At 48.1% G+C, this 15,032-nt stretch overlaps 1 protein-coding gene across 11 annotated transcripts in view; it reads right to left on the reverse strand.

The window, feature by feature from the left end:
- Positions 1-15,032, reverse strand: part of Gas7 (growth arrest specific 7) — a 237,404-nt gene that overhangs the window by 5,954 nt on the left and 216,418 nt on the right. For all 11 annotated transcript variants that reach the window (XM_087910497.1, XM_087910504.1, XM_087910499.1 and 8 more), the window contains 5 exons: positions 14,210-14,288; positions 9,235-9,363; positions 7,860-7,983; positions 1,744-1,823; positions 194-292 (listed from right to left, as the gene is read on the reverse strand). In XM_087910497.1, coding sequence (XP_087766623.1) covers positions 194-292; positions 1,744-1,823; positions 7,860-7,983; positions 9,235-9,363; positions 14,210-14,288 — 511 coding nt within the window. The remainder of the gene's footprint in view (positions 1-193; positions 293-1,743; positions 1,824-7,859; positions 7,984-9,234; positions 9,364-14,209; positions 14,289-15,032) is intronic.

The raw sequence follows: 15,032 nt of genomic DNA on the forward strand, positions 1-15,032 counted from the left end.
AGCTGGATGAAGTACATGCCTGTGGTCCTAGCACTGGGAAACTGAGGCAGGAAGAGCATACATGCAAGGCCTAGCCAGACCCAGCCTAAATCAGGAGAAGCTGCCACTTGTACTAGGCATGACTCATGAGAGCCTCTGGGACAATCATGCCAAGTCTGTCCTGCTAGCCTTAATGCACAGATGGGGCACTCACGCTTTGGTTAAACATGTCTGTCTCATGGCGCAGCTGTGTGTACTGACACAGATGTTGTCGGATCATCTCCACCCTCTCCACCTCCAGTCGTTCCAGCTCCTGCAGAGGAAGAAGAAAAGACCAGAGGCCCCTGAGTCCGTCCTTAACTCAGGGACCTTCCCACTAGGCAGGTGTCAGGCCACCAAGTATTCTATATACAAAGTCCTGGCTGTGCATCCCCAGCCCCTCTGACCCACTGAATGCTGAGGAAGGAGTCAATCTCTAGGGTGAAGAAGAAGGAGTGTCTCTGCCAGTTCAGTATAGAATTCTGCATGTGTAGAGTGTCCAAATGTCCCCACTGGGAATCAAAAAGAGGTTCTACGATTGTCCCCATTGGCCCAAAGTGTCATGGAGCTAGAAGAAGAGCAGCATTTAAGCGGAAGTCTGTGGTGTTTGTTCTCCAGTTGATGGAGGGAGTGGCAGGATTGTGTGGGGTGCTCTCAGTCTTTCAAGCTCTCTGGCTTCTACCTACTCCTAGTGTTGAGGCCCAAGGAAGACCAGGCAGGGAGCAAAGCAGGCTGGGAAATGGGGCAACCATTGTCAGAGAAGAGCGGAGAGGCTTGTTGTTGGTTTCTAGCTGGTTCCGTGACTCTAGGGGATTAGGCTGTTTTTCTGTGGGGAACTAGGTCACGGCCCAGGTGATTAACCTTGAAGGGAGGTAAAGAAGGGGGCTTAATTAGGGGATTAATGGAGGAGAGGAAAAGCAGGGCACTGACCCTGAAGGAGGCTGCTAATCTTCCTAGGTGGGCTAGCACCTAGAGAAGGTAGCTGGTTAGGGGACAGGAAGGGTGACGTTGGACACTGGGATGATAGATTGTACAATGAGCATGATGTTGTCACCTTCTCCCGCTTGTTCCAAGTACCAGTCACTCATTACTGTCCTGCCCAGGCAGGTCTGGCCAACAGGGAGAGATAACTGATCCTTTAAAAGGAACATATAGGCTAGCATGTACGGTCTGCCACCATGGTCTTCCTTCACAGCCTCTCTATAGCTCCCCAGTCTTCCCATTCATGTGTCAACTACCTGAAGTTCTGAGTGTGTGTCTGTGTGTATGTGTGTTTATGTCTCTCATTCTCTCTCTCTCTTTCTCTCTCTCTCTCTCTCTCTCTCTCTCTCTCTGTGTGTGTGTGTATGTGTGTGCACGTGTGTGCATGCGTGCGTGCATTGGGGAGAGAGTGTCTGCTTCCATTGCTTTTCTGTCTATCATAGCAGGGCCATGGTTCACTGAGATGAGGAAGTTCCTGGTGGCTCCTGATACCTCAGTGAACAGACAAAGAAGAACCGAGCAAGACCAGGCCCTTGTTGAGTTCATAGAGCAGGGAGCGCTGGAGCAGGAGCTTGGATTCATGGGTAGGTATCAGACTGAGGGCTGGACTCCAGTGCTGAGAGAGATCTAGTGGCCATCTCTGCTGTGACCACCTCTCCATCCTCCCATGCCCATTGTTCCCTGCCCAGGGCTGCTTGTGCATCAGTCTCTTTACAGTTTGCTCACACATCTCTGGTTACATACCAGTGTGGTCGTCACCATCTCTTCAAACCACTTGGACTGGGCCTGGTTGTAGAGGTCCACACAGCGCATGAGGTCATCTCCTGGGAAGAGCCAACAGCCACCATCAAGCCCTGTTACATGCCATCCTGTCTCCACTATGGACACCCTTCCCTTCCTGTGCCCAAGGTCGTGCCCGTTCCTCTCCCAGAGTCTCAGTGGTCATTGCAAAGTCAGGGAATGAAGGAGGAAGAAGAGCAGCGAGTGGGAAACAGAAGGGGGCAAACCGCAGGGGCGAGTCACAGTGTGTTATCTGAGCTCGACTGAAGACCCCAGGAGCTTGGGTCCTCAGGAAGAGACTGCACGTGACCCTGGGTGCCAAGGTACACATCTGTAATCTCAGCACTTGGGAACCTTCCATTTTATAACAGCAATCTGAACACACAGCTCCATGGCTAACATACTACTTTCTGTAATGACATCTGTATCTCAAACTTTTTAAAAAATTAGACTAGAACTATGAGTCTAAATCAATAGCATATCCATTCATTCTTCTATCACTGTGGGGCATAATCATGACCAGCTCTATCTGCCTACGACAGACAGACCTAAAATCACTCATCGCTTACTCCTCAGTCAGCCACATAGCCCTAGTTATCGCAGCTATCATAATCCAAACACCATGAAGCTTCATAGGAGCTACAGCACTCATGATTGCCCACGGACTTACGTCCTCTCTACTATTCTGCCTAGCCAACACCAACTATGAACGTATCCACAGCCGAACAATAATTATAGCCCGAGGCCTACAAATAGTATTCCCTTTAATGGCCACCTGATGAATTATAGCAAGCCTAGCTAATCTTGCTCTGCCACCAACAATCAACCTAATCGGAGAACTAATAATTACAGTCTCCCTATTCTCTTGATCCAATCCATCAATTATCCTCCTAGGAACCAATATCCTAATTACATCTCTATATTCAATCTATATAATTGTAACAACGCAACGAGGTAAACTAGTAAGTCATATAAACAACCTTCAACCCTCACACACACGAGAGTCAACACTTATAGCCCTCCATATCCTCCCCCTAATCCTACTAACTATCAATCCCAAACTAATCTTAGGGTTTACAACATGTTAATATAGTTTAATAAAAATACCAGACTGTGAATCTGAAGATAGGATATAAATTTCCTTATTTACCAAGAAAGCATGCAAGAGCTGCTAACTCATGCCCCCGTATTTAAACATACGGCTTTCTTACTTTTATAGGATAGAAGTAATCCGTTGGTCTTAGGAACCAAAAACTTGGTGCAACTCCAAATGAAAGTAATAAACACAATTACATCCTCAATTTTGTTGATCTTTATACTTCTAATATTCCCCATAACCATCTCATTTACCAACCTGACAAAACAAATCAATTTCCCTAATTACGTAACCTCATGTATTAAGTACGCATTTTTCATTAGCCTTATCCCATTATTTTCCTTTTTCAACTATAACACAGAAGTTATAATCACTAACTGACACTGAATAACCATTGGCTCTATAAAACTGTCACTAAGCCTAAAATTTGACTTCTTTTCTATCATCTTCCTACCAGTGGCCCTATTCGTCACATGATCAATCATAGAATTTTCTATATGATACATACACTCAGATCCCAATCTAGACCGATTCATCAAATATCTTCTCCTATTCCTAATCACCATAGTCATCCTAACCTCAGCCAATAATCTATTCCAACTCTTCATCGGTTGGGAAGGTGTAGGAATCATATCATTCCTGCTAATCGGATGATGGTACGGCCGATCCGACGCAAATACAGCAGCCCTTCAAGCCATTCTATATAACCGTATCGGTGATATCGGCTTTATCCTAGCCATAGCTTGATTCTGCACAAAAGTCAACTCATGAGACCTCCAACAAATTTTTATCACAAACGAATCAAACATTATCCCCCTTTCAGGACTAATTATCGCCGCCACAGGCAAATCAGCCCAATTCGGCTTACACCCATGACTACCATCAGCTATAGAAGGCCCAACCCCAGTATCTGCCCTACTTCACTCAAGCACTATAGTTGTAGCAGGGATTTTCCTATTAATCCGCTTCCACCCCTTAATCTCCAACAACAACACCATTTTAACAATTATACTATGCCTAGGAGCAGTCACCACTCTATTCACAGCAATCTGTGCTCTCACCCAAAATGACATCAAAAAAATCGTAGCATTCTCAACATCAAGCCAACTAGGACTCATAATGGTAACCCTAGGGATTAACCAACCATACCTAGCCTTCCTTCACATCTGCACGCATGCATTTTTCAAAGCCATACTATTTATATGCTCTGGATCCATTATCCACAGCCTGAACGACGAGCAAGACATGCGAAAAATAGGCGGACTAGCAAAAGCTATACCATTTACATCCTCATGCTTAACTATCGGCAGCCTAGCCTTAACCGGAACACCCTTCCTCACAGGCTTCTACTCAAAAGATCTAATTATTGAAGCCGCCAACACCTGTTATACCAACGCCTGAGCCCTCTTAATCACACTAGTAGCCACCTCAATAACAGCCATCTACAGCATGCGAATCATCTACTTCGTCCTTATAACCAAACCCCGCTTTCCCTCTACAATTATCATAAACGAAGACAACCCATTACTAATCAACCCAATTAAACGACTTGCATTAGGAAGTATCATAGCGGGGTTTTTCATCTCATATAATATTCCACCTACAACCATCCAAGTAATAACTATACCATGATATCTAAAAACAACAGCACTTATAGTAACTATCACAGGATTCGTAATCGCACTAGACCTAAATAACCTCACCAACAACCTCACACCTACAAAACCTTCACCCACTTCCTCATTCTCAACCTCATTAGGCTACTTCCCAATAAGTAGTACTTCCCAACAACCACAAAATAATAGTAAGGATGCTGGCACCTTAGACCCTTGCTACACAAATCTCAGTTGGTGTACCACTGGCATCAAGTGACCCTGGGAACTGGTGACAAGTACAAGCCGTCAGGATGTGCCCCAGACCTGCTGAACCAGAAGCCAACTTTCCCCCAGACCTACGGTGAGGAACATGTCAGAGGAGCAGACACGGACATGCACGGCACTGTGTGAATGAGGCTCTGGTGAGAACGGAGCAGCATGGTCTCTGCTCGTGCTGGGAGAAGCTTATGAGCCAAGTGACTCACTCTAATACATCAACAAGCGATTCTAGGAATTCTCAGAGTTGAATGCTGCCATTTGAATGGATTCAGAGTCATTCTTTTGACATAACTCTTACTCATGTGCCTTCTGGTGGGAAAGTGGAGGAAAACGAAGAGGCGTGTTCATATTAACTCCAGACCAGTTCCAAATCCTTAGGCCCTGACCACAGATAAACCACGAGTCCTGTGCTTTGAAGAACAGCTGTGCTAAGTGCTTTCTTCATTTCGTTCCTGGCCAAAGTCGATGACTACCCCTTGGTTCAGAGGGAAGCACATAGATGCATCTCACTCCCTGGATTGCCACCATGACATCCCCTGCTCCAGGGTGGGTGCAGCATGCTGCCCTATGAACACTCACTGTGAGGCTCCTGGTGCCCTACATGTCCATCCTGATTTTGAGAACATGTTTCAGGAAGATCTGCAGCCCCTGAGAGTGGTGTGGGGAAGGTTGTTTCCTTTCCATGGTAGCCTGGGAGATGGAGACTGGTCCCTTCCTCAGAGAGTGGGTCCTGGAACCGGAATGCCAGGGCTGCCTCGCTCCACCAAGGAGGCTGCATGACTCTGGGTATGCCAACTAAGCTGCCCATGCCTCAGTTGCCTCACCATGAAACAGGTATGACAGTCGCAGCTTTTAAGAGTCACTGTGGCTGGGCAGCGGTGGCGCATGCCCTTAATCCCATCTCTGCCAAGTGGGAGGCAGAGGCAGTGGATTTCTATGAGTTCAAGGCCAGTCTGGTCTACAGAATGAGTTCTGGGACAGCCTAGGCTAAATAGAGAAATGCTATCTTGAAAAACAACAACAACAACAACAACAACAACAACAACAACAAAAGTCATCTTGAAGAGGGGCTGATGTGTGCAAGATGCTTGGAATAGAGACTAGACAGCAAGATGCCAAGATGCTCCACATGGCAGAGATGATGCCTTGAAGTCAGACCCCCATCTTCCCCCAGATCCAGATACTCTTCCTCCCAGGAGCATTGTGAGAGATGGGGGAGGAGAAGAAAGGAAACAGAAGGGAAGAAATGTCAGTGCTTCCTTCCAGGGAGAGACCTCCCAAGTCAATCCTCCTCAAACCCAGACCCGGCCTAGAGGAGGCCACTGTGCAGAGAACTGGCAGCAGAAACCAGGCAAGGAAAAAACCAAAAGCAAGCAAGCAAACAAACAAACAAAACCCCCAAAAACATCAAAACAAAAAACAAAACAACAAAACCCAAGTACAAAACCTTATTTTTTTTTCTCCAAAGAACAAAAGTAAAAGACAAATTATAACCAGTCAACCAGTCACTAAGAACAACACACAGCACACAACAAAGATTTGAGTTTCTGGGACGGGGGGGTTGGAGGAGCTGTAAAAATAGTGAGGGTATTTTCAGAATGCTCAATCCTTTTATAGAGAGAATTACAAAGTAATAGTAATGTATGTATATATGTATGTATACGTGTATATATTTACCAGCACACCGGTGATTTCAAGTTTGTTACTAGGCAGTGCTGACAAGAATTTGAGGAAGAGGCATTCACAGGTGTTAACCATGGAGCCCTCTCTGGAAAGCAATCTGGAAATAGCCGTGAAAATGAATCAAACCTTCTGACCCAGCATCTTCATTTTCTCCATATGCAGAGAGTTAGAGTTCCACTAACAAACACGGGATCTCTGGTCCCGGGCGAACACTCAGAAACAATCTCTAAGTCTATCAAAGCAATGGTGAAAGAAATTTGGATACAATCCTGGGGCCTGGGGCTGCAGCCTGGTGGGAATACTTCCTAGTTTGTGTAAGGCCTCGAGTTCTCTCACCAGTTCTACAATAAAACATTGCAATAAAAATAAAAGTGTCCGATGTGCATGAATGGATGTATAAAGAGGTTTAGCAGGAATGAGATAGGGGTACTTCTAAGACACAGTCATTGAAAAACAAGATCGAAGATAGAGTATAGCATGATCCAACTTATATGAATTCAGAGAGTTATTTGGGGATTATTTCTGGTGAATAACATGCTCTTGTGCACGGATGAAAATGTGTTACATACTTCTGTTGCTATATAGCTTTGTTTTGTAACTTAATGAATTAATTTGAACATATGTTTTCTCTCTCTGGGTCCCCTTCCCATTAACAATAAACAAATCAGGAATTTATGAAAATGTTTCTGGACCCAGGATGTTTATCTAATTTTTGTCAACTCGTTATTATTTCTATCCCACTTTATTTCACAGCATCTAAGGTGGATACTTCATTCTAGAATGATACAAATTGCAGCAGGTTCATCAGAAATCAAGAAGAAGGATATTATCTAAAGTTATCCTTGCATGGGGAAGACTTGGCATCTTTGAGAGAGCTGTTTTCTTGTGTCTAAGAGCCTTTATCTTCTTGCCTTGTGCAGCAACTAATTGTCACCACTAGGTGGCAACAGAAACTCGCTCACTGGAGCAACATGGGCAAATTCTGAAAGACGGATGCTTTAAAAACTGAATTCTGGCTTTTGTCCTCAGGGCAGGAGCTCACTTCCACAGTATAACTAACTCCCTGGGGAAGTGGAGCATCTTGGATAGGTGGGTTGGAGGTTGCACTCTTCAAACAGGGACAGTGCTCTGAGCTCTTGGTGCATGGAGAAATCTATCTCTGGACCTACATCCAGGGCTTAGACAAACCCAAAGGCCATGGAAGGGACAGCGTGAGCTGGACAGCCCTCACTGCAACCTTGGAGCAGCTTATCTGCTTCCTTTCTCTTCCCTTGAGATCCTTGGACATGGGGCAGGGAGGAGACACAAGCGACACTTCAAAGGGGAAGATGGGAAGTGGGAAGGACCACGCCACTGGAACGGAAGCCTGACCAGAAGACCTGTCCCTTCCCTCTGCGCTGGTATTGTTAGGACACTACTGGACTCACCAGCCTGAGTGGACTTCCGTCGCGCCTTCTTGATATCCTCCTCGGTCTTGTTGCTCAACTTGATCTCCAGCTGCTGGGTCTTCATCTCCAGGTCCTTCTGCCGCTCTGTGAGGGCTTTGCGGGCCTGGGGCGGGGGAGCCAAGCCCAGAGAAGCTGTTCATAAAGCTGCAGCAAGGTTTCAGGGTTCCACCACCCGCCTACCTATGCTCATCCTCTCTGCTCATATGAATGATGGTACCCTGGCACGGAGGGGCCAGAGGGCTGACTCCTAGCTGGGTTTTTTCTTCACCTGCCGTCTTCCAGCCATGTCTGCATGTGGCTTGTCAGTCCTGAGCGTGTTCCCTCCAGAGCCTGTGCCTATACTGCGATTCTAAACCCACTGGCTCTGAGTTGGAGAGATGGAGAGATGGCTCAGCAGTTAAGGACACTCGTTCTTACAGCTGACCCAGGGGTTGAGTCCTAGCACCCATTTGGTGGCTTCACCATCATCCCTTAACCGTAGTTTCAGGGGGTTCAATGCCCTCTTCTAACTTCCAAGGGCACCAGGCAAGCAGGTGGTGCACAGACATACGCTTGAGCAGAACGCTCATACAAATAAACAAATACAATTAATAAACCCTAAAATGATAAAAAAAAATACCCACTGTCTCTCAAGGGTTGGTAGGGACCATAAAGGTCACCTGAGTTACCTCCTAGCAGTGCACAACAGACTGTGGGTAACACCTTACTTATCTCACAGCCTCAGCCCTTAGTGTGTCTGCATCATCATCATCATCATCATCATCATCATCATCATCATCATCACCACCACCACCATCACCATCCTCATCAGCACCATCATCCACTCTTAGCCTTTGGTGGAGGCAGAGCCGTGTCTTGGGTACCTGCCATGGTTTGCCACACCTGTTCTATAGGACACTCAGGCCACTGGGGAGATTGTCTGTTCCTCCAGGGCTGGCCACCAGAAGCCCTGCCTCCCATGGTATGGCTACCCACAGGAAGGTGATTCTTTCCACATCTGGGAGGCGGGATTAGTTCAGGGAACATCAGAAGGTGAGGCCCAGACGCAGTAGTCATGTAAAGTAGCTGCGGCCCATCTGTCTGACTCGGTGCCCGCGGAAACAGGAGTTGCCTTGCCCCATGTGGGCATCACAACTTCCACTTCACCCACAGCCTCTCCTTGCTCCCACTTGCCCTTTGAAGAGTCATCTGAGTGTCCTGGGTAGCAAGTCATCCCTGCCATATGGAGAGGTAGGGGTTCCTTGGACGCCCCCCACCACCCCAGCATCAAGGACAGAAGTTTCTGCTGGGACAGCCACAGCTGGCTTCTGTCCTGGAGGTCCCCAGCGGTTCACCAGGTACCTTGGCCTCTCACCTTCTCCACTGAGACATAGCGGCTGGCCAGCTGCTTGCGGAGGTCAGCGATGTGGTGGTCACACTTTTTCATGTCCTTCTTGAAGTTCTCGCGGAAGTTCATGAGTGGTTTCTCCACCTCGCTGTGGAGCTGTGGAGGAAGGCAGAGAGGGTGTGTTCAGCACCAAGGCATTAGCTGGGGGGGGGGGGGTGAGACCTTCCACTATCTTGTAGAAACCAGGGGCAGTGACCTGGGCTAGACCATGCAGAGAAGGCTAACGAGATGGGCATCTTTATCAGCTGTTTGCACTGCCCCATTAGCTCCCAGATGGCATAGCAATGTGCTGAGAGGGGAGCCCAGGATTTTCCAGTTCTCCCATTTAGCTCGCGGCTGCCATTTCTGGACTCCATGGCAGCTTCTTCTCTTTCCGAAATTTCATCTTTAACACTTGGTGGTTGAAACAAGTACTCTGTGCAGTGACTAAGTCACACGGAGGATCCCTCGCATGGGTATCCTCACCTGTGTGACCTATGCAGTTGTCTAGTATAGCTTTGTTGGTGTGTCCTCTTCTCCTGCCCTTTTCAAATTGGGATCCTTTGGGGGCTAGACCGTGCCACCTGCTTGTGACTTCTGTGTGAGATAACTGGAAAGGCTGCCCATCCCCCGGGTGATCTGAGGTCATTTCTATTTGTTGCCCATCTGCTGCAGGACTGGGGTACAAAGACGACCCGGGCCTGCTCGGACCTCCAGGAAACTGTGGCAGGGGCTGTCAGGAGGCCCTTCGGGAACTCGCAAGGACAACTGTCCTGAGCGGTACTAAGAGGAGCAAGTGCATTTCCTGTCCCCACCCTGGTCCTTGTGTTCCTTCTGGGGACCTGAGAAAGAGTCCCCTGCAGTGAGAACTGGTGGCTTTTAGTTTTAAATCACCCCCCACTTTTCCACCACACAGAACACTTTCTTGAGATTTCTTTTAAGATATGTGTTTTGATTGTAAGCATGGCGTGTTTATTTTTTGCAAGAATGAGGATCTGCTCAGCCAAGAGGGCAGCCTAGTGCTTTCCCATGTCCTACACCCAACTAGGAGCTTGCCAGCCCCTGCCCAGACTCAGCCTTCTGTAACTCCACCACGCCAGTCCCTTGGGGACCCTCAACATGACCCACATGTCCCATCAGTGTCTGTGGCTAGCCAGTGCTGTCTCCCAAACAGATGGCTCCCAGTTTTGAGGTTCTGTAGCCTTTCTTCTCTTCTTCAGCTTAGTTTGTTGTGACACAGTCTTTTTTCCGGAGATCATCCAAGACTTGAGTGTTCTTATCTTAACCCCCAGTGTCATAAGCTGTGGGTTCCGTCCCCTAAGGGGACAGAAAACTGGAAGTGGGACCTTACACAAATTTAGAAACAGTGCAAGGTCTATGAACACGCAGCAACCAAAAGTTAATCCAAAATCAACAATGTGATGAAGCTAAGCTGTCCACGTCACATGTGACTTCACAGCAGCCTTGCTCTAAAATGCACGGCAGTTTGCAATGCCCATGCCCTTCACGTCACACAACACCAACGAACACGGCCTAAAGCATCTCAGCTGAAATCCAAGGTTATTGCTATGAACTGCAGTGTTTTTACTCCAGACACCAAGTTCTGGGGATTTGAACTCAGGTCCTCACAATTGTACATTATTAAGGGCTTTACTCATTGAGCTATTTCTCTAGCCCATATATTAAGGACTTCTTAAAACTAACCTTTTTCGTTGAAAACAATGGTTTGGTGTCTTTTTAAGATTCATTCTTAGCTCTGAAGGCTTTGCTTCAAGCATGGCATCAGCGAGCTCTCTCGAAGGTATTTTTCTGGGAATGTGTGGCCAGTCTGGCCTGTACTAGATGGGCTAGGCTACTGGAGCTGATTGGTGCGGGGTGGGGGCATGGCTGCCCCAATCACTTCAAACATCCGAAGAGAAGAATTCCATGCTGGAAGTGCGTTCAGCGACTGTCTGGTCCAGGCATTTCCAAGTGGTGAATGACTAGTTTTGTGACAACAGCTTCGTGGGTCAGGACCAGGTTTCTTGAGATAATAGGACCCAACTCGGGGAGAAAAATATCAGGCTCCATTTTAGGCAGAATAAAGTAGGGTGCCATGAAGCATCTGTTTTGGTTACATGCATATGCATCACTGAGTGAGCGTGGGGGTGGGTACGCACATATGCTCGGTGAACATGTGAAGTGCCTCCCGTGCTCACAGTCAGGGAAGATTAAAGCCACAGACTGGGTTGGAACTCTTCATTTCACACATGAAGAGAGTCACCCGCCCATGCTCGCTAAGCTTGGTCATGGCAGTGCTGGGCTCACGTTCATCCTGCAGAGCACAGATCTGCCTGTGTTCGTGCCTCTACTGCATGGCCAGGTCTCCTTCCACCAGGAGGAACGTGTCCATTCTCCCTGCTTTCACCAGGGCCAGGTCTAACTGTCTTCCAATAGAGCGAGCTCATTTCTTGAGATTGCTGTTGCTATTAACACTGGCTTGAGCCAGGAGACTGGCAAAGCTAGAGAGCTTGCCGTACGCAATCTCATTTCTTAAAAGGCTTTTACCCTCGACACTGAGCATTAGGGTGGAGAAGAATTTCAATAAACCTTTCGGAGCTGACATCAAATAGGTTCTGTGCCTCTGGAACTGTATTCTTCAAGGCTGACAAATCAATCCTCAGAGTTCCCTTCCTCTTAAGAAAGGAGGCTACTGGGGTAGCCTGGAGTCACCAATACACCCAGGCCAGAAGCAGCAGAATGGCATAAAGTTTGTGCCTCGCATTTGCACGCCCCCTCTCTATGAGCCATCCTTAGTCCTGGGGTCTGTGAGCTTGTGAACCTTGCTTAAAATGGCCTGAGCGTTTGGGAAATCAGCCTGCACAGCACCATTGGCACCCCCTGCAAGGGCAGGAGCTCCCTTGGGTTAGGGTTTCTCCTGTGTGTAACGCTGGAGATTGAACCCATTTGCTTCTTGTTGGTGGCCTCCGCTGCCACTTCATGTGGGGAAAACAGCACTGCTGGGGGTTGGGACGAGAGGAGGGAGGCCTTGGAGGGAAGCTACTCATGAACCATGGCTTAAAAATAACCCAGTGCTTCATCTGCAGCTCTGAAGGCAGCAATTCAGGGAGCTCCCTCCTCACGGCGGGGGGGGTGGGGTGGTGGTGGTAGGGGGGATACCATACCAATGTGATGGGGAAGGGCTTGGCTGCATGCAGTGAGTATGCTCTTATGAGCTGGGAAATCTCACTCACAGTGGGGGACCAGGTCCATCTCAGGCACTCACCCCCTTCAGAAGCCAGGAGTCAGAAGCAGTGCTATCCCCATAAAGGCTCTCCCATGGTGGCAGCCATTCCCCCTTCTGTGTGCATTGTACATGAGAGATGGAGGGCGAGGTAGAGTGACATATTCCTGTCCTTCAAGAGTGCGCATGGCACGGGACCCTAAGGCAGGGAACTGACAAATGAGAAAGCATTGCAAAGAGTGGGCTAGCTACCGGCAACTGTCGATGCCTCAGGAAGGAACAGTGTCTTGGAGGATACTACCTTCAAGTGACAAAGTCAGAACTTAACCATGGAGGCTCTGGGTGTTCAAACACTTGAATAGATACTACCTGGGGCCGTGGTGGTTGATGGGAGGTAAGTCAGAGGGAAGAGAGGGTCAGTCAAGACGGTAGGTGGCATTCCCAAAGGCTTCCCTTTCTTTTTTTTTTTATTCTTTTCTTTGTTTGGGAAGGGGAGGGGCGTGTTGAGACAGGGTTTCTCTGTAGCTTTGGAGTCTTTCCTGGAACTACCTTTTCGAGGCAGGGTTGCCTCGAACTCACAGTGATCCACCTGCCTCTGCCTCTCATATGCATGTTAGTGGGCAGGCCTGTCAGTCACATGGGTTTTAGTGTGAATGCTCACTGAGGCATTCAGGTGACCTCTCACGTAGAAGAAGCCAAGAGTCTGAGAGGAAATGTGGAGAGATAGCCAGGGAGAAGAGACAACGTTCCACTTGGAAGCGTGGGGAATCCTGAGGCAGAACAGAGCTAAAAGCCTGGGTGCAGGAGGAGGTGACCAGCAAACCCTGCAGCAGTGGTTCTTAGTCTCCCTAAGGCTGTGATGCTTTAATTCAGCTCCTCATGCTGTGGTGACCCCTAACCACAAAACTACTCTCGTTGTTGCTTCACATCTGTAATTTTGGTGCTGTTATGAATCATGATGTAAACATCTGTGGTTTCAGGTGGTCTTAGGCGACTCCCGTGAAAGGGCCATTGGACCCCCAAAGGGCTCACACCCCCACTGTTGCTCTGGTTACTCATTTCTTCCGAGGTAGCTATTAAGCATCTCCTACAGGTGTTCAGTGTTGACCGTAGTGATGTGACCAGGACAGACTAATGCCTGAACTCGGAAAGTCACGGTCCTGGTGTCTTTGGGATCAGATGAAGGGGGCATTCAGAAATTCTGCAGCAACAAATCAGTTTTTAAGACTCTTCCCTTAGACATAGCCTAGTGTTACGGGCACAGAAAAGACTACCGTCTCAATCCATTCCTGTGAAAACAACAAAGAGAGGCTGGGGTTCACTGAGTGAACCAGGAGGCATCCACTCTTACCACACAGACCCTGAGTTTCGTGCTTCCCGTGGCTCCTGAGAACTCACTGGGAGCTGCTTGTTAAATTAGCCATGACTAAAAAAGAAATGAATGAACTCACATTATAGTAAACAGTAATTATCACAGACTTAGACTTATATTTGAAAAGGTGATCCTTTCTCAACATCTACGCCATGCTCTGATCTGTGTTCTTGGTGCACACTTCCGGCCATTTCTGCTGCTGTCTGTTCAGTGGAGACAGTGTCTAAAGGTGCGCTATGGGTATCTTCTCCCAACTCTGTATTCAGGGATTTGGTACCATAGAAAATGGCAAGCAATATAAGCTACAGAGAGTTGGTAACCAGTTATCAGCATGCTTTGGTCTAACTCTGGAAGGAGAAGAGGGTTACCTTGGCGGAGAACTTGAGATGAACTTCAGCCTCATCTGCCAGGCTCTTCTTCACTTGGGCCCACGCCTCTCCCAGGGATCTGCAACAGGAAGGGGTTTGTTAGATTGCAAAATGGGGCAGCGAGGGCTCTGGTCCAAAGCTACGACCCTTCCTAAGAAGGGATGGTGGTTCTAGGCTGCATATCTCCTGGAGGAATAGAACATTCAAGACTGTGGGCTTGAATGAGACTAGACTCAGTCACCAAGGCCAAGGTAAACCAGCCTTACTTCGGGATCTAAGACAGCAGCAAATATCTCAGTAGCAGGAGAAATATCTGGAACCCAGAGGCATTCAAGGACTTGGGAGAGGTGTGAGAGGGTGTGGGTTTTTCCATAGCTTGTGTTGCAGTGGGGTTGACACCTGTCAACAGTACCCAGCACCCTTTGCCTCCACACCCTGGCTTGCTGCTGAGGGGACAAATATGTGCTAGTAACTAAAGGAAGACAACCAGAATTGTTTCTGAAGGCCCTTCCCTTGCAGCCAGCCCACAGGTCGCAATCACTTGGCCTCCAGGAGAGGCACAGATGGTCCACTTGGGTTCGGGGACATCCCAGGTGCAGCCACACACTAGATGATTCTCCTAGCCATCTGCAGAGGCATGGCTTCTCTCTAGCATGTTCTGGATTGTGCACCCCACTGGGGCTCACGGTGCACACTCTAAACTGTACCATCCCTCTGTTCCAAAGAGACGCTCCAAACAAAAGGCATCTCCCGGAGTCCTGGAGACTTCTGAAGGCCCCAAGATACAGAATTCATTATTGGGGCCCTTTGACCCCATGGCCAT

The sequence above is a fragment of the Myodes glareolus genome, chromosome 9 (assembly GCF_982192425.1).
Source record: "Myodes glareolus chromosome 9, mMyoGla1.1, whole genome shotgun sequence".
In the NCBI taxonomy this organism is placed as follows: Eukaryota; Metazoa; Chordata; class Mammalia; order Rodentia; family Cricetidae; genus Myodes; species Myodes glareolus.